This window comes from Ursus maritimus, unplaced genomic scaffold (assembly GCF_017311325.1).
Source record: "Ursus maritimus isolate PB19 unplaced genomic scaffold, ASM1731132v1 scaffold_2, whole genome shotgun sequence".
Classification (NCBI taxonomy): domain Eukaryota; kingdom Metazoa; phylum Chordata; class Mammalia; order Carnivora; family Ursidae; genus Ursus; species Ursus maritimus.
Window position 1 is genome coordinate 14077095 of NW_024424452.1, and position 20355 is coordinate 14097449.

The window sequence follows — 20355 nt, forward strand, 5'->3', positions numbered from 1 at the left end:
CCAAAAGTGGGTTACCTATCAAAAGTGGGTTATCTACCCAAAAAAGATCGGTAGGATGAGGGTAACAAATGAAATATTCTCTTAGTCGGAAATCTGTGTTGTTTCGAACAGATTTTACCAGGAGACAAAAGGCTAAAATTTGCCTGTACTTGGATTACCGAATGGGGTTATTTACATAATCTGTGTTAAACGTTCCTCCAGTGTTGCTTTTAACAATGTACAGGGGCTTCGGTGGCTTCCAAAGTGACTTTAGTCTGATACCAGGAAGAATTTGTGTCCTTGGGAAGGAGAATCTGGAGGACCAGCTCCAGAGTGGTAGGGCTTCATTTCCCAAGGGAGAGGCCTCAGTACAGGGCCTCCAGGTTCTGTGGGGTCAAATACATAGGTCAGGCCATGAGAGGAGCTCATGCTAATGAAGGTCCTGGAGCTGAAGGTCAGTTAAGTCCACTTGTGCTTGGGAGATAGCCGTAGGGGTTGCAGGAGCTTGTGTGGCCCCAGAACACCTTGTAATCCAGAACCTCAAGGGTCTGGTCACAAACCACAGGAACACATCAGAGTGTTTATTGAATTCTGGGCTCTTTGACTCCCCTTCTGCCACCTTTTTTTTTTTTTTAAAGGGAGAGTTTTTTTCCTCTTATATTCCAAGTCTGCATGACAAAATATAGAGAAAATTATGTTTACTTCTCTCATAAAAGATGTCAGTGAAGTCTCCTGTTACTTCAGGTGTATGTGCCTATGAGTTGGGGAGAAAGTTTACTGAAGATAGACTGGAGACCTTCACAGGGAGGTTTAATTTCCTGTATTCCTTCCTGGCTGGCTGACCTGTCAATGCCCTTAAAATTCTCCCATTAGAATTCTGATATTTGTCATTCTCCTCTAGAGAAAACCCAAATGTAACTTGTGAAGACAGCATCCTGTAAGACATCAGAGAAGGATGTTGCATAGCTCCTGGGTGGTCTGGGGGCTGCAGAACTTCCTCGGTTGGCTTGCCTTTTTGGCTGACAGACCAGGATGGATAGCATGAAACACTGATGGTCACCCTTGGAGCAGGCACAGACCCTGTGGATGAGGTTGGTGTAGAAGAGAAAAAAAATCTTTTCAGCTCTTCTATGTTCTCAGCTAGGGACCCTGTGAGAAAAGGCATATTAGCAGGAGAAAAGCAACAGATATTTATTAACATCTCATATATTTCTGGGAGAAACTCAAGGATGAATAAACTCCAAGAGGTGGCTTAGAACTTGAGCTTAGGGGCGCCTGGGTGGCACAGCGGTTAAGCGTCTGCCTTCGGCTCAGGGCGTGATCCTGGCATTCTGGGATCGAGCCCTGCATCAGGCTCCTCCCCTGGGAGCCTGCTTCTTCCTCTCCCACTCCCCCTGCGTGTTCCCTCTCTCGCTGGCTCTCTCTCTGTCAAATAAATAAATAAAATCTTAAAAAAAAAAAAAGAGCTTAAACACCATCTTCAGGTAAAACAAAGAAAGAGGGGTGTGGAGGAGACCAGTTGTGGGAAAGGGACCAGGAAAAGTACTGTAAACAAGGGTAAGGTTTGTTATGCAGATTTAAGTCAGTGCTGTCTCCATGGATGAGTCTCTTGTGATTTGGAGTCATCCTTTTCCTGGTATAGACTGGGGGGGGGGGGGGGCACCCTTGCAAATGGAGGTTTTTATAAATGTAATTTTCCCTTACAAAAGGGGAACTTCTGCTCTGTTTTCAGAGCTTCCGTGTCTGCTGTTTCTCAAAATAATCAGCTCAAAATAATCTTTATGACAAAGAGGCATATTTCAGGGTGGCATATTCTGGTCTCCGACAGTGGCCATTCCTGGGGCTTGAGCAAGGAGAGGAAGCTAGGGATGCCAAGAGGCACATATCTGAGGGAGAGTGTTGGCAAGGGCATTGAAGGGCACCACCCCACACACACTTGGGACACAGGCCTGGACATTTGGGGGAGACTGTTAGGCTGGACAAGCCAGCACAGCTCATCAGCATGCCAGTCCTGCCAAGGTATTCAGTGCCCATTCAGGTAAAAAACTTCTGGAAACTCAGTCCAGCCCATCCTCTTCTCAGTTGGTACTGGGAGCAGAGAGAGAATGTGGCATCAGAGATCTAGCCTTGGAGTAATGATAACAATGATGGCCCAGATGACATGTATTGAGAACTTGGAGCCACGCACTGCTCTAAGCACTCGACATATAGCATATCTCATTTAAATATCTCAACAGCCCAGAGACGTAAGGACTGATACTATCCTTCACTATACAGCAGAGGACATTGGGATATAGAAAAGCTAAGTTGCCTAAAGTCAGCTAATAGGCAGTGGAACCAGGGCTGGAAGCATGTAGTCTGAAATGTGGGTGCAAGCCCAGGAACCACATCAGTTGTCTCCCTTTGAAAGGCTGGAAGACTCTTTGGTGTCCCTGTATTTTTACAGCCACAACCTCAGGTTGTCCTCCCAATGGCTCTGTGGTGTAGGCAGGCGGGTAGTATGACTCCATCTTATAGGTGAGGAAGCCTTAAGTCTCAGAGGAAAGAGGAAAACGACTTGCTTAACATCACACAGCTGGACTTTGGAAGAGGCAGGACAAGAATATTGGCCTCTGCCGCATGGTTCATTTTTCCGTACCTCATGGCCCTCTCCATGCCAGCTCTGCACACAGCCTGGGGAAGGAATGATTGAAGAGACCTTGAACACTGGAGCCTTTGGATGATGAAGAGTGAGGAGACAGAGAGAGAAATGATACTGGAAGCCAACTTCATTTTCTCCGTACAGCCTCTGGTAATAATGAAAAGACAAACAACCCAATTAAAAACTGGGCAAAGGATCTGAATAGACATTTCTCCAAAGAAGATATACAAATGGCCAATGAGCCCATGAAAAGATGTTCAACATCATTAGCCATCAGGGAAATGCAAATCACAACCACAACAAGATGCTGCTTCACACCCACTGGAATGGCTACAATCAAGAAGATGGACATTAGCAAGGGTCAGTGAGGATGTGGAGAAATCAGAACCCTCATTACGCTGCTTGTGGGAATATCAAATGGTGCAGTCACTCTGGAAAGGATGAGCAGCTCTTGAAGAGATTAAACATAGAGTGGCCATATGACTCAGCAGTTCCACTCCTAGGTCTCTACCCAAGAGAAGTAGAAATACGTCCGTGTCCATATAAACACCTGTACATGGGTGTTCATAGCAGCATTATCCATAACAGCCAAAGTGTCCATTAATGGATGAATGTATAAACAAAACGTACAGGATCCAGCCATTAAAAGGAATGAAGTACAGATATATGTTACTACAGGGATAAGCCTCGAAGACACTATGCTAAGTGAAAGAAGTCAACCACAGGGGGCCACATATTGTGTAATTCTGCTTATGCGATATATCTAAAATAGGCAAATGCCTAGAGACAGAAAGTAGATCAGTGATCGTCTGTCTGCAGCTGGGGGTGGTGGTGAGGGGGCTGACTGGTCCTGAGTATGGGGTTTCTAGTTGGGTGATGAAAATATTCTAAAATCAACGGTGATGGTGGTTGTGTAACTCCGTGAATACACTAAAACCACTGAATTTTTTCATTTTAAAACAGGTGAATTTTATAGTATGTGGATTATCTCTCAGTAGAACTATTATGTATTAAGGAAAACAAAAAAGCAAAAAACAAAAACCTCAGCCTCTTAAGAGTCCCTCTTCAGTCAGATCTGATGTGACGTCCTGGCCTGTGGTCCTGTGAGTTAACTCATTCCCTATTTTTCATCCCCTCCATGTTCTGCTGGACTGTTTTCTAGACATTCTGCAGCATATCTTAGTCTCTTTTAGACTTGGGTCTTGCTGGTAATTGTCTAGTAGTGACTTTGACCCCCTTCTGCTCTCTATAGTTCATCTTCAAACAAGTTCCTAATGCCCCTGACGGCTTGCCTTTGCCCTCAACACTCCTACTCCCTTCTTGTTCCAAGGGCAGTAGGCGGACCTACTGGGTCAGTTGGTCAGGACCTGGACAAGACACTGGCCTTGGTCTGGGCTGGGTGAGGATTCAGGACAAAATTAATTAATTTCTCTTAATTTCTTTCTAAATTAATTAACTTTCATAGATCAGAAATAGTCCATATCCCCCAAATGAAAGAAACTGACATTTGACGGTATAACGTACACAGTTTTGACTGCATGAGTGACACGGAAGACTCACTCACACACACCACCATGGGTCATCTTGGCTTGTGTGTCCTCACAGGAGTAAAGACTAGGATGTTGAGTGCCCCATAGTGAGTGAGGAAGACCAGCGGCCATCTTGCTTTCCACTCACCTTAACATCTTAGGAAGTGATAGTACTTGTTTTGTGGAGTATGAAAGATGGTCTCCAAGAAAAAGCCAACTGTACAACTGATAATAGAATAAAGAAAGTGATAGTTTCTCACCAGAAATAAATTTGGGACAAATTAAAAGGACAGACATACTTAGCCATGGTTTAGATCTGAGATCCGGTAGTGTCTCTTTTACACACTATGCCAAGGCAAGAAAATGCCATTCAAGAAATTCGTTCAGTAAGTGGCACAGGGAGTGTTGACTGGTTCACAAGGAGAAAACACAGTTTCAGTGCATGCCTGGAAACTGCCTGTGATAGAAGATGGGAACCCCAAGGCGCCCCAGAGATTTGATTCAGAGATAAACCAGTGCTCTAGATAACATGCGTGAATTCTTTAGTTGGCGGATTCCTGGTGGTCTCAAGATTATTCCTCAAGAAACTCAACACTGGGGTGGGCAGCCTAAGGAAGCTGGTGTCCCCCACTGGTGATGACCCTGGCCTTCCAGCCTGGGACTGTGGTCTATGGTTTAAGGAATAATAGACACTGAACACTAGAGCTGAAAGAAACCTCAGAGATGGCCTCCCCTTCACTTATAGATGAGAAAACTGGGGTTGGGGGATAGAATGAGCGTACCCAAATTGTGGGAGAAATGGAGCCTGTGGTCTTTCCTTACTAGAGAATAAAACGGTTGATTCTTCCTCGGTATCTGTCGGATTGTGCTAGAGGATGCCTCCCAGCTGGGTCCAGGCTGGGTTGGATTTGCACTCTGAGCCAAGGTGCCAAGGAGCAGCAGTCCCAGAAGCACAGGGTGGTTTTGGGTTTGTGGGCAGAGCAGTTGGGGAGACTCAGAGCTTCCTGGTGTTGAGTCCTATAATAAAGGCCCTTGGTCAATCTGACTTTCTTTTCTGTGCCTGTCATGTCGTATCTCTAGATTATTTCCATCTTTTTTCTTCTTTTCGTTCCTCCCTCTCTCCCTCTTATGCTCTCTCTCCAGACCCATTCCACACATGCACGCTCCATCCCCACTGCATTCATTAATGCATTCACATGTTCATTCATCCATTGAACAAAGAATTTGTCAGGTGCTTACTGATGTGCTAGACCAGGTCCTGGGCATTGGGGACACAGGGCGACCTGGGTCTTGTCCTCATCGAGTTAATAGCCCAGTAAAGAAAAGAGAAAGTAATACTCTCACACTCCCGCTGTGTGGGGGGCACACTCACAAAATCACAACTGCAGACAGTTGTGCTTACACAAGCGTGTGGAAGTGCTACGTGAGCATATAGTAAGACGCTCTGACTTATGGGGGGCTTCCCTGAGGAAGCGTTGATTGAGCTAAGGCTGAAGTTGGAGGAGGAGGTAACAAGGTGGAGAAGGAAGCAGTGTCCCAGGCAGGGGCATAGCAAAGTCTTCGAGGCTGGAAGAAAACGAAGAAGGGTCACTGGAGGGAGCTGCAGAGAGGATGATGGCAGGGTAAGGCATGCAAGTCCTCCAAAGTCACTTTAAGATTCTGGACTTGATTCTCAGAGCAAGTGGGAGCCCATAAAGTATTCAGGGGAATGATGTGATCAGATCACGGGACTCTGGCTGCCAAGTGGAGGCCAGATGAATGGAGGCATTAGGAGGTGGGTGCTGTGGTCCAGGTGGGGGCAGCTTGGAGTGATGGTGGAGGAGGTGGTGGGCAAGTGGTCATGGTGGGTGTGAGGGGAAATGACTGCAGTTGACCCATGATTAAGAGTCATGATCTACAGGACTTGGTGATGGATTGACCAGTGCCTGGGGAACAGAGTGCTGAGGATAGCACCTGGATTTCTTCCTGGATCCTGCAGCTTCCTGTTTAATCGGAATGACTGGGGTGCGGGGGCAGAGGGAGATACAGCGGGCTCTGGGCCTCCTCCTGTAACAGCATCTGAGGCTCTCTCCAGAGACAGCTGCTCCCTCCCCCACCACCACCGATGATGCCTGGAGCATCTCGGGAAAAGTGGCTTTCATGTTCTCATGGTGCACACAGTTGAAAATTCTCACTACATTCCTTTGGCTACAAACCTCATTCCTGAACAGTACTTTCTGCTGCTTTTCAGCAACAGCTGGCTTCTAAAAACAGTGGAATAAGACTAGACCTTGAATATTTGAATTCTTGTAGTGGTTTCCAAAGCCAGACATGCAAGATAATCCACTGGGGGCCAAGAGGAATATATTAGCACTTCCATTTCTATATAACTTCAAATGTCTCTCTATATACACTTATCATCTGTAAAATCTCATAGTATGATAGCATGTGCCTATAATTTAAAATGGATAAAGACAAACCATGAGAGACCCTTGACTCTGGGAAACAAGCTGAGGGTTGTGGAAGGGGAGGTTGGTGGGGGGATGGGGTAACTGGGCAGTGGGCATTAAGGAGGGCATGTGATGTAATGAGCACTTGTGTTATACACAATTAATGAATAAATGAACACTACATCAAAGCTAAAGATGTACTATATGTTGGGCAGTTGAAATTAAATTTAAGAAATGGACAAAGTCAACAGATTGGAGGATGGGCTTCAACTCTTTTTTTCCAGATGAGAACATATATCAAAACTGGTTAGAGGCCATCGCCTACAATGGGTGTATAAATGAACTGGCCACATTGGATTTAGCTCCTGGCCTCTTCCATCTGTCTCCTGGATTCCTCCACAGCTCCTCACCTCCACCAAGGCAATGACTTCTGGCTCCCTCGCTTCCCCCCTTACCTACCAGCCTCCTTGGTGATGGAGGCACTGGAGAGAGCGCGGTCCAGGCAGTACCTGGAACATTAGATTCCCACACCTCTTCCCAACATCCCAGAACCACTACCTGGTGGTCTAAGCTTCGGTCAGGCACACCCTAACTTCTCTTGGCCTCAGTCATAAAACCGTTGACTCAGAATAGATATTAAAAGACTTTAGGCCTGTGGTTCCCAACCCTGGCTACACCTGAGGGATGTTTTTAAACACCCAGTGGTCCTTCAGCTACTCCCTGGAGAATGTGGTTCATAGGTCTGGGGTGGGACCCAGGCATTTGTAATTTTAAAGCACTCCCTTGGTGATTTGGAGGCACAGACTGGTTTGGGAACCAGTGATGTGGGCCAGCTTCTCATCCTGCCCTTGAAGGGAAGACTTGAGACTTTGGGAAGTACAGAGGACATCCAGGGAGACCAGCGGACAAGCTGAGATCCAGGCATAATTCTGGATATACCAACTTTTGCCTCGTCCGATGACATACTTTACATCGTCTTTAAGACTCTAATGAGCTATTGAAATATTTATGAAACAACATGAGTTGAATGAATGAAATGCATCAAAAGATGGAATTAAGCCAGTGTGCCCTTGAAGACTCTCTCTAGAACAATGGTGGAGAAATCAGAAAGCATTAGCACTCATTGACATCCTTCTCCCAGTGTCCTCCTCTTCTAGGGCCTCACTGTCCAAAGCAGGAAGGATGTGTCTTGTGATGCTCCTTTGCCTCCAGAGGCCCGGGTATCAGGCTTTCTGGCCCGGGGCATGATGCTACCACACTATGGTAGTAGTCCCTCCTTGTCCTTCTTTGTCTCTGTCACATCCAGCCCATTGCTCAAGATTTTGCCATTCACAAGCTCAGATCCATCAACCTGTATTCCACTGCCTTAGCCAAAGCTACCAGCATTTGTTCCCAGGATGGCAGTAAGACCCTCTTGCTTTCTCTGTCTCCCCTCTCCTGGATACTAAACTGGTCGCCACACTTCAGCTAGGGTGACTTTTTCAAATTCATATTTTTCAGTGGCTTCGCATTTAGAACAAAGATCAGTTTCCTCAGTGTGGTCGACAGGCCTGGCTGGCGCCCCCAGCTTCATTTCAGGCTCTTCTCCTCCTTTCCACCCCTGCTCTGAGATACAGCCACATGGCTGTTCTTTCAGTTTCTTGAATATTCCACGTATGTCAGTTGTTTATGTACGTTCAAATTCAGTGGCTTCAAAGCACAGTCGATTTGCTCATGATTCCGGAGTCTGGCGATTTGGGCTGGGGTCAGCTAGGTGGTGCTTCTGCTCTTCACAGCATTGGTGGGCTCATTCACGCATAGGTGGTGAGTCAGTGGCTTGGCTGGAGGTGTCTGGTCCCGCTGAGGCCCAAGGCACGTTGGTGAGGCCAGGCCAGACCCCCTTCACCCCACGGTCTTTCGTCTGCAGCTTCTTCACAGCATGGTGGACTCAGGATCCCAAGAGGAAGAAAGTGAAAACTTTAAAACCTCCTAAGGCCTGGCCTTAGAAAGTGCAAAACATCACTTCTAGTGCATTCTACTCATCAGTGCAAGTCTAAGCCTAGTCCAGATCCAAGAGAATGGAAAGTAGATCCGACCCTTTGGGAGGAACAAAAACCAGCCACATTAGAAAGGAGAGTGGGAGGGATTGTTGCAGGCATCTTGAACACAGCCCACCGCCCCAGGCTCCCTCTGCACAAGGCCACTGCACTGTGCCTGGGCTCTCGTCCACTTTGCCCACTTTAACCAAGTTAGCTCAGTCTAGGCCTTCTGATCTTTCTTTCTTTCTTTCTTTCTTTCTTTCTTTCTTTCTTTCTTAAGATTTTATTTATTTATTTGTCAGAGACAGAGCACAAGCAGGGGGAGCAGCAGAGGAAGAGGGAGAAGCAGGCTCCCCACTGAACAAGGAGCCCGATGTGGGGCTCGATCCCACGACCCTGGGATCATGACCTGAAGTCAAAGGCAGACACTTAACCGACTGAGCCACCCAGGCATCCCAGGTCTTCTGATTTCACCTTACCTGTCCCACATCAGGGATAGTTTCTCTGAGCCTATGCGTCATGTCCCTTTCTTGAATGCCAGTTTTTCCAGCACTGTGTCGCTTTCCTTCACAGGAATTCGCTTCATTTCGGAGAGCACACTTCTGCCTGTGATGATTTAATTAACGTGTTTTCCCTTGCGAGATCATCAGCTTCATGAGAGCAAGGAGCAACTTGTCTGTTGACCCTTCCTATGTCATTCCCATGCTAGCAAGTAGGCTCTGAGCGGAATTCTCTGGTTGAATAATTTAGTTAATACCTGTTCCTGGAGTCACCATACCTCCTGATGGTCATTTCCCCACTTCCCTGGTAAAGGGTCACTAAGAGCCACGTCATGGCTTCTCTGCACCCCCCCCCCCCCCCCCCCGCCCCAGGGCTGGTCCCAGAGCTTGGAGTGTGCTGTCTTCTTGGCCCATTTCAGCCCATCTAAAGGGCCTACTCCCTCCTTCTTCCTCCTTGGCATCAGAGACGTACCAATTAGTCTTTCATCCTCCCCTTCTTATTCATTTCCCTTTGGTATCATTTTTTCCAGTCTCTGTAGGACTCGCCATTTGGGCTGATAAACAGTAATGGTAATCCTTCCTTGGGATCAGCTATACTTGGGACGCATGTAGCTAGTGCTTATGCCTGGCAGAAGGATCAACCAGCTCACTAGCTCCTGGTTAGGGAACTACCCTTTTGCTTTCATACCTCTCAGGTAGAGTAGGAGCCAGGTGAATAGCAGTCCTCTGGAGCAGCCCTCGGCAGCTGCCATAGCTCACCTGTTGGTCTGTGTCTAAGGTATTCAGTCCACTCTCTTGAATGGCTTCACTTCTACTGTCTACACTCAGTCATTGACCTTGGGCACACTCCACATCAACTTATCAACACTTAGGGCCACCCCATGAGCTCTGCTGTGACCACTCCTGCCAACTTGGAGCAGAGCCTCCCGAGACTTGAGAATCACTCCACTCACTGGCCCCTCCCAGTCCCCTTGCAGTGTCACCCTCCAGATGGCTTTGTGTGGCAGGAGGCTCACCTTGGCTCCCCTCGCAATGACACCCCTCACCTTGAGGGTCTCGTTGGTGCCACCTTGGATCCACTGAGCTTCCTCAGGCCATGTAACCACACCCTGCCCCCTTGCTTACCCGGGCTACAGTGCAGGTCAGAGGTGCAGGCTGTGGCTGCGGAAATGGTGAAGGACCCATGACCCCTGGCATGTGATTGGGTTGTGGTTCTGGTTCCTCCACATACTGACTGTGGATTGTAAACAACTTAATCAACCTGTTGAGTCCTCAGTTTTCCTCATCTGTGAGGACTTCATGAGGTACTTGATGTTTGGTGCTTGGTTGTAAGGATTTGGCTGGTCCTAGGTTCTGGAGCAGGCAGAGTGAAGACACTCACCTCTGTGAGGGAAGGGTCTGCAGAAGTGGAGGATGGGGGAAGGGTAGAGCAGAGGGGGCTCCCAGGACCTGCTCCAGGAATGGGACTGTCCCTCAGCGCCCGAGGGACTGGGCTCAGTTTGCTTCCCACACCTACTGGGTGTTTGTGTGTCTTCTTCTTTTTCTTTTCTGCCCTTCCTTCCTCCCTCCCTCCCTTCCTTCCTTCCTTCCTTCCTTCCTTCCTTCCTTCCTTCCTTCCTTCCTTCCCCTCTCCCCCTTTTCTTCCTCCCTCCCTATCCCTCCCTCTTTTCCTTCCTTCCTTCCTTCCTTCCTTCCTTCCTTCCTTCCTTCCTTCCTTCCTTTTACTTTGAATCCCGTCTTCTGCCTGATATTTCCAGAGTAGTTTGCAGCTTGAGTGTTTCAGTGAAGTCATTTTCTGTCTCATTCAAGATGTACTGCTGCTGGTTGCTCATGCTTATGACCCTAAATCCAGTCTGAGTCACTGGAGGTGACAGGCTGAGGTGTAGACAAGGCCAGGCAGGCCCAGGATGGTAACAGGAATGTCTTCCAGGCAGAAGGGGCCTGTAATGATGTTACAGGCATCCGGGCCAGCATCCAACCCTGGTGATTCACTCTAGGTTTGCTGGGTCCAGCAGAGGGCTGTACCATCAAGACACTAAACAGTCTGACAGCCCCTTGCTTTTCCCCAGACCATACGGGAAGAGCTAAGTGGCTCTGAGTTGGTGTCCACTGAGTGTACCAACTGGTATCCACATGGCAGAGCCCAGGACAGGAAGCCAGTGTCCCTGCCACACAGGACAGACGTGCTGTGCTGCCTGCCTCCCAGCCTGGCACACTGTCTCCCACTCTCGTTTAAGAGGCTTGGGGTCTGACTTGGCCCCTCTCTTCTCTCAGCCCACTAATAGCAAGGAAGGCCACCTGACACCCCTTGTGAGCCTAGTTGCACCCCAAGGACAATCTGGAATAATTTGGACAATCCTGACCTTGGTCTGGACTGCTTACAGAAGACTGGCACCAAGTCGGCCTGTGGGTTCTGTTCCCACCTGGCACCACCATTCTTGTGACTGGGTTTCTGGCTTTTGCTGGGGCCCTTCATACCCCTGCACCTGTGACCCCTGCTCAGAATCTGGTCTTCACAGAACTCAGCTTTGGCTTGCATCACTTCTCCTTAGCGCCCCAGACTGGAGTCTGTCCCTTTAATCTTCTTTTCCCCATCTCACTGTGGAATCATCTGTTGATCTACCTACTTGTTTTTGTCGCAGCTTTGTTGAGATATTCACATACCATTATGATTCACCCATTTAAAGTACACAACTCAGTGGTTTTTAGTATATTCAAAGAATTGTTCAGTGATCACCTCAGTCAATATCAGAACATTTTTATCACCTTAAAAGGAAACCCCATACCCACTGGCAGCCACTCTATCTTCCTCCAAACCCAGCCCGTCCCAGGCAACCATTAGTTTTCCTTCTGTCTCCATGGATTTTCTTATACTGGACATTTTATACAAATGGAATCATGTAATATACTGTCCTTTGTGACTGATCTCTTTNCCTTAGCTGTAATGTTTTCAGGGTTCATCCATAGTATAGCACGTGTCAGTGTTTTATTTATTTTATTGCTAAATAATATTCCGTTGTATGAATATACCATTTTTGTTTATCCGTTCATCAGTTGATGAATGTTTTCCTAAACATAGGTCATGAAAATTTGCCCCTATGTTTTCTTCTAAGAGTTCTACAGTTTTAGCTCTTACATTTAGGTCTTTGATCCACTTCAAGTTAATTTTTGTGTATGTTGTGAGATGGTGATCCAAATTCATTCCTTGGCATGTTGTCTGGCGTAATTTGTTGAAAAGACTATTTTCCCCCACTGAATTATCTTGGCACCCTTGTTGAAAGTCAGTCAATTATAAATGTGAGGGTTTATTTCTAGACTCTCAATTCTATCCTATTGTCTGTCCTTATGCCTGCACCACACTGTCTTGATTATAGTAGCTTTGCGGTACATTTTGAGATCAGAAGTGGAAGTCCTCCAGCTTTGTTCTTTTAAAGTTTTTTTGAGTCTCTTATATTTCCACATGAATTTTGAGATCAGTTTGTTAATTTCTGCAAAGAAGCCATCTGGGGTTTTGATGGGGATCATGTTGAGTCTTTAAATCAATTTGGGAAGTATTGCCATCTTAAAAATATGACGTCTTCAAATCCATGAACATGGGATGTCTTTCCATTCATTCCCTGAATCTTGAAACTGCCCAAAGCTGCACACCTGTGCAACTCTGTATCTTTGCATATTGCCCACCCCTGGAAATTCATCTACCGTGTTTTGCCCTGTAAGGTCTCTTATCCCTATTCCCCATAGGCCTTTAGCCATATTTGCCTCCCTGACTTGGCTTCTTTCCACTGTCAGCAGCTGCTGTGCCAACCTGTGGGGGCACCTAATTATCAGGTCCCAAATCAAACTACTCTGGACCACCCACTGCCTACCAACCTCTTAGCTCACAGTCTCCTCCTTGAAGGTGAAGATTCATGGTTATGGGGAGAATTTTCCATCTGTATCATTTCCCTGTGGTGCAGCCAGAGTTGGGAAATAGAAACGAAAGATCACACATATGTGGATTTTGCCACCAAATTCAATCAATGAAGACCCAGGAGTGGTGTGAAAACTTACAAGAGGGTCCCAGTATCCTGCAGAGGGCATCTGGGAGACTAAAGGTAGAGTGGCTTGAAGTACCCCAGGTTGGGGCAACCAATGTTGTCTGTGCTGACTGGGTCAGCTCCCCAGCACCCTCTCATTTATGGAGACTATACAGGATTCTCATGGCAGGACAGTAGCATAGGTCCCTGAAACCTCTCTGTGTCTTCTCTCCCCACCAGGACCAGGAAGCTTATTTCCACAAAGTAGTCCTTCTTGACAATCAGAAATGCTTTATTTTTCCTGTCTGGGACTGAGAGAAGTTGGATAGTTCAACTTTCCCCCGCAAGCAGGGCCTTCTGAGCCTGGATGCCTGCCATGCCCATGCAGAGAATGGCAAGTGACATTTCCTTGGGCTTTTGCATCCAAAGGCAACTGCCATTTCAGCCTTCCACCTGAATATTCCAGCAATAACAAGTGATGCCTGTATGTGATAACCCTGGGGCACACGCTTCCAGAAGGCTGGGCATCTGTGCTCTTAGGACTCCAAAATAGAGCATATTAACAATGCATAAGTAGATCATTGTACACTTTGTGCTGATATGAATAAAGATGGTTTGTTTTTCAGTTTGAATTTTCTGTTCTCCGTTTGCAAGGCATAGCTTCAGCCAGGTGGGAAAGAAAACCTCCACGGGTGTTGATTGTTTGCTAGTGAGAACTTTAGAAAACCCATGCGTCACCAGAGGCACCTTAGTTTAATGGGCCTCTGTTACCCAGAGCTCTATTTTAACATCCTAAACTATTATATCTATAAAAATCCCCCCAAGCCTTCTTTGACACGTTTGAGTTAGGTTAGGCTAGCCTACACGGCGGTAACAGACCAACCCTGAAATACATTAGAATTTCTCCCTCATGCTAAGTCTCCTGACCATTGCCTTGGGGCCTTGGGGAGATGGCAGTGGCCTCTAGGAATTTCTCTGTCGGGCTGATAAAGTCCTTATGCCTCCAGGTGTGGCTCTGCGGGGGCAGCATGGAGGTCCTGCCTTGCTCACGAGTGGCCCACATCGAGCGGAAGAAGAAGCCCTACAACAGCAACATTGGCTTCTACACCAAGAGGAACGCCCTCCGGGTTGCGGAAGTCTGGATGGATGATTACAAGTCTCACGTGTACATTGCGTGGAACCTGCCGCTGGAGGTAGGGGCACAGCAGCCCTTCCCCCATCACCCTGGACCTGTTGTCCTATGTTTGATGGGTCACAGATCCCTTGAATCAGTTGGTGGTTCCTCCCCAGAAAGATGCTTATTACACTTGCCAAATTATAAGAGCATTTGGAGGGGGTTCACAGACCTCGGGGGTGGTAGAACCCCTACTTTCCATGGGGACTGGCACAGCGGAGATCTCAAAATCCATTTACAAAGAGTAGAAGGATCTTGTTGTGTTAATCCCCGTCGTGTTATAGCAGTCCTGATGCCCTGCTCCTGGACAAGTATTGTGTCCGGGAGATTCTTGACCAAAGGTTTTGGTACAGGCCCCCATCATATGCTCTGACTTTGTGCCCTCCCCTGGCGCTCCAGCTGCCCCCATGACATATGCCCCTACTGTTTACATGACTCTTCAAGTCTCCCCCATATTCTGCCCAGAACACTGAAGCCCCGCGGGAGTATTTCATAGTGGCTTACGCCAGCTTGGTTGGAATCCCTGTTCTACCACTTACGTGCAATCCTGAACAAATCCATTTATTGCCTGTGTCCCTTAGGTGCCTAAAAATAGCAATAATAACAAGTCCTCTTTCCTAGGGTGATTGGGAGAACTAAATCTAAAGCACTTGCTTAACTAGTAAGTACTAAGGTACCCAATCTAAGTACTAGAGTACTCGGTTTAAGTACTGAGTACTAAAATGCTCATTATAGGTACTTAGGTCCACAGCACCGTGGGGTGACCAGCACCCTCAGCCATAGTTAGATTTATCTCTTCAGTCAGAGCACCTGTAGGTGTCTCAGCCATGCTCTGAGAGAGTCGCCTGGAATTGTTCCCACTGAGATTGGGCAGCCCCTGTGTTTCAGGAGGCTGGAGCCCAGAGCAGCAGAAATGCAGTGGAATATGTGTAAGAATTATAGATAAAGAGGATAAAAGTGAAGAATGTTTATCATATTGTTACAGTTATTGAAATAATGTTCTAAAGCATTGACACCCCCTTATGGCCATATAGCACTTCATAGGTGTTAAGCCAGAAGTGATTTTACACATGATTATGTGACACTTGCTGAGCCCTTGCTATGTCCCTGGCACTTGGTAAGTTCCTTATTTGCAATATCTCATTAGCCCCCATAACAGCCTCCTGACACAGTTTCCCCATCTGTAAAACAGGAATTGTTAACCTTGATCTCACAGCGCTCTCATGAAGATAAATATAAGGCTTAGAAGAGAGCATAGCAAATATTAAGGGATCAATAAATGCTAGCTTGACAAGGACCCGTTTTACAGATGGACAAACTGAAGCTCTGGGAGGTTAAACGTGACTTGCTTAACGTCCTACCCATAGCACATGGCAGGGCAGGGATGCAAGCTCACGTCTTTATTCAACTCTCCCCACAGCCCTGTGGTCAGCACAATCAGTTTTATTACTCCTGCTTGCGGGTGAGAAGTTGTAACCTGCAATGGGATTGTCAGTCTTAAGAGTTCAAGGCTGCTGGCTCTGTCCCAGCGCTTTCTCCAGACTACCTCTGGTCCCTAATGCCAGCAGTACCCTCTTGCACTTTTCAAAAATGGCCGTTCTCTTTCATTATGCTAAGCACTTTAAAACCAAGAGTTAAAATATCACTGTCCAGGTTTGCCTTTGGATTTTAAAAGTCTTATATTTAAGGGGATTTTCCTTTAAAATCGCCGTTTGGCTGTTGAAAGAAGAAATCTTAATGAAATAATGTGACCTCTCCCTGGCCCCCAAGTTGCTGCCTGGCTGCCCGCCATTGCAGAGACAGCATCCCGTCCCTGCTGGTCCGCGGCCATCTTGTGGCTGAGTCTGTGGAGTCATATTTCAACTACTTTATTTTCCCCTGTCAGCACACGGCAGCCCATTACAGGTTCATTTCTGTAAAAGCAGAGTGAATTATTCATTAGAACATCATTACAAGCTTTGCAATGGAAAATTATTTTCACTTCTGTGTATAATGAACTTCACAAAGAGCCAACAAAGGGGGAAATCACACTTGTATGGAGAAGAAAGACAGGAGGTGGTTATAGGCATTTATTTCCTTGTCTTAATCAAATAATTCCTCTAATAATTGGCTCTGAGAGTTGCTGAGGTTATGCAGGAGAGACAGAGCTGGGAACATAGGTTGTCAACATCAGTGTGTCCCAGGGTCCCTTTCAGGGGTTGTCTTTGGGGGCTACGAGCTGCCCTCAGGGGACAGCGGTCTGGCCTGGGGCTCTATGATCAAGTGAGTCCCCTTAAACCTACTTTCTAAGCAAGCATTCAGGACTTGAGGTTTCTCTCTGATGGTTTCTTTGAAGGCCCCCTGTCCTCTCCTCTGGCCAGACCTCCCCTGTCACTAATGCCCCTCACTTCTCTCTACTTTCAGAATCCAGGCATTGACATAGGCGATGTCTCCGAAAGAAGAGCCTTGAGGAAGAGTTTAAAGTGTAAGAATTTCCAGTGGTACCTGGACCACGTGTACCCGGAAATGAGAAGATACAATAACACCATTGCATACGGGGAGGTAATTAAGACCACACATGCTTTCAGCTTGGATAGCTATGCATTAGGCTGGGGACTGCTTTGATGGGGGAAAATAGAGAATAGAGTCATTCACTCGTTCGTTCATTCATCCATTCAAGAGTGGTTTTGGAGGTGCAGTACCTGAAAGCAAGGCTCTCACCAGCTGGTGGGGGGACAGCATTATAATAGATGTTACAATGGGGGCATGGACCAAAGGCTCTGGTGGCCTGTTCTGCCCTGGGTATGGAGTGCATGATCAGTTCTGGTTGGGACATTCTGCTTTTGACGTTCTCTGGGACCTGTAAGTGGGACATTGAGCAGGAAGTCATATATAAAGACGGGCATTGACTAGAGCTGCCCATTGCTTAGTGCTGGGGGTCAGCCCCTTGTTACCAACAAAAGGATAGATGCTCTTAGATTTTCTAGGATGAGAGGACATCACCTCTCTAAATATTAAAGCAGGTTGACTCTGCTCTTATTACAAATGCCATAAATATGCATTTTAGAAAATTTTGAAAATAATAATAATAGCAATCAACACTTACAGAGTGCTTTTGATGTACCAAGCACTATTCTAAGTGCTTTTCACGTATGACCTCATTTTGCCCTCTCTTTATGAGGTAGAAGTATTATTTCCATCTTGTTGATCAGGAAGCTGAAACTTAGATGAATAAAATAGATCACCTAGGGTCTCAGCCTGTAAGTCATGAAGCCAGCCTTGGACATAGGCATTCAGATTTCGTAGATAATATGTACAGTTTGATGTATGGTCTTTACTCTGTGCATGTGTGTGTGTGTGTGTGTGTGTGCACGCGCGCATTTTTAAATATACACACGTACATGCTTTTTATAAACACATCTATATCTATGTATTACTAAAGCCGTGGTATCCACGTGCATAATACTTTGAAATATTAATGCTCTACGACGAATATTTTCCTGTGTCATTCCTGCAGCATTGATAAGGATTATATATGATGCTACCTTTGTATATGCTGTGTTTTGCCTGAAACTAGAGACATTTATGTTGTTTCCATTTTTAAAATATCAGCACCACTGCTGAAAACATGCTTGTATATAAGCTTTGTCGCCTCCTTGCGTTGTGTGTTTGGACGCGGAATCGGCACAGAGTCAGGCTGGGGTGCAGGCAGCCAGATGCCCTGGACCCAGTGGAGACACCCCACTAGCTCCAGGATTTGGACTTCTTCCCGGGGCTGCTGGCAGCTGCCCTGTGACCACGAGGCTGAAGCTAATAAAGGCCCTCTATGACTTAGAGTGTTTCCTTTTTCTATAACTGTGTCTTTTCCTACTATGGGCCTGATGCCTGTTAGAGCAAGTAAATCAGCTGCAGGTTAAACCATCGGGGTGTGGGCGAGGTGTCCCCCCTGAGCCCGAGTCTGGAATGGGAAGCGTGTGTCTTGGGGGGCAGTCTCTATAATGATTAGGGAGGTGTGAAGATTAGGGGTGTGAGGACTGAATCCACCACACAGGGCTGTCGGGAAGATTGAGGACAGTAGCTGGTACCCAGCAGTAACTACTAACAGGTCCATACTGCCTTGTCTTTCTTCTTACAAACAAAAGCATGGTTTGGGGGTTTTTTGGTTATCAAAGTAAGATCAAACAAAAGGAGTCATCGAGAAACAACAGGCAGTGAATGGATTATTCGTAAGACAATTGGGTGAATTGCCTACTCTTTGGAGAAGAAAACAATTTAAATTCTTACAGCTCACCATATCCTGAAGTGTATTTCAGATGAACTATAGCGTTAAATGAAAGAAAAGAAACTATAATAGAACCATACGGAAATGCATGTGCATCTGATCTCTGAAAGGGCCAGAGCTTTCTAAGAATGAAAGCCCTGGAAGAAAATGCAAAGGAAACGGATAATGGATCTCAGCTTATAAATATTAAAATAATCTATACATCAACTGAATAGAGAAACAGTATGCCAACCTGGAAGGATGTATCCCATAAATAGTATAGACGAAGGGATGATACAATAAATATATCAGGAGCTCTGTGAATTGATTTAAATTTTAATAATTAATTTAAATAAGAAAATAAAGCATCCCCAAAGAAAAATAAAGTACAAGAGGAAACACAAACGGTTGGAAAACACATGAAAATTTTTCATGGATTTCATCATCAAAGAAATTAAAATATGTCTTAAAATACATTGAGGTAGGTTTTTTTTCTCTTCTACCAAATAAACAAAGATTCATTTTTGGAATATATGTTGGCACTCCGCCAGCAAGATCTTGAAAAACCACAAATCCTCTGGTGAGAGTGTAAATTGAAACAAGCTTTTTAAAAAGCAATTTGAACCACGTGTATTAAAAGCTTAATGATAGTCACACTTTCATCTCCACTCTTATCCCAAGCAAGTAATTTGAAATGAGGACAAAGATTTGAGAGTAATTGTTCATCTCAGTGACTTTTTTTTTTTTTTTTGGACTAAAAATTTTGACTCTAACTTCAAGGTTAGTTAAATATACCATAGTAATAGTTTGAAATATTTTGCAGCCATTTCAAAAGGTGTGTACAAAACTTTAATGGCATGAGAAAGTTGATATAATTCTTTTTTCTAAGATTTTATTTATTTGACAGAGAGAGAGAGGGAGCACAAGCAGGGGGAGTGGCAGAGGCAGAGGGAGAAGCAGGCTCCCCTGAGATCATGATCTGAGCCGAAGGCAGATGCTTAACTGACTGAGCCACCCAGGAGCCCCTGATATAATTTTTTAGAAGAAAAAGTCAGGGGGGCACCTGGGTTGTTTAGTCGGTTGAGCGTCCGACTCTTGATTTCTACCCAGGTCATGATCTCAGGGTTATGAGATCGAGCCCTGCTTAGGGCTCCGCACTGGGCTTGGAACCTTCATAAGAAGATTCTTTCTTGCCCTCTCCCTCTGCCTCTTTCCCCACCTGTGCAAGCACATACATGAACATTCTCTCTCTAAAAAAAAAAAAAAAAGGATTATAAAATTGGATTTGCTTCTATTTTAGATTGGAAGCAAGTAGGAAAATAGCAATGGGGAAATGGAGATGATGGTTGTAGTTACCTCCAGTAGTGAGGCAGGCAGTCTTTGTGGGGGTACTTTGTCATGTTTTCCCAATTATTGCTGATTTTTATATGATAATATTATAATTAGGAGAAAAATAGTATTAAAAAGCAAAGAATAATAATGGGAAAATTCAAGAAGATGGCAAGGGCACAGTTCCACAGGCTGTGCACTGAACAGCTCCAGGGTCTGCCCTTCACATGAAGCACGGTGTAAATGATGTTTCTAGAGCTGAACAATGGGGTGGCCATGGAGTCAACATAGAGATCACAGTCTGATTTTTGGAGGGGGGAAGATTTTGTTTTTGCAAATCTCTCTAAGTAATAAATTCAATGCACACACTCTATAAAAAATATAAAGATGAAACAAAACTTATTCCAAATCCCAATTCCCAGATATGATCCATGTTAACATTTTAGGGCATTTGTTTCTATTACCCCTTCTCTGCTTGCTGAGCTCACCATATGCTAAAA

General features: G+C 45.8%; 1 protein-coding gene across 3 annotated transcripts in view; it reads left to right on the top strand.

Annotated features, from left to right (window-relative positions):
• Positions 1-20355, top strand: part of GALNT17 (polypeptide N-acetylgalactosaminyltransferase 17) — a 432856-nt gene that overhangs the window by 380898 nt on the left and 31603 nt on the right. For all 3 annotated transcript variants that reach the window (XM_040634985.1, XM_040634984.1, XM_008698564.2), the window contains exons 7-8: positions 14120-14305; positions 16690-16827. In XM_040634985.1, coding sequence (XP_040490919.1) covers positions 14120-14305; positions 16690-16827 — 324 coding nt within the window. The remainder of the gene's footprint in view (positions 1-14119; positions 14306-16689; positions 16828-20355) is intronic.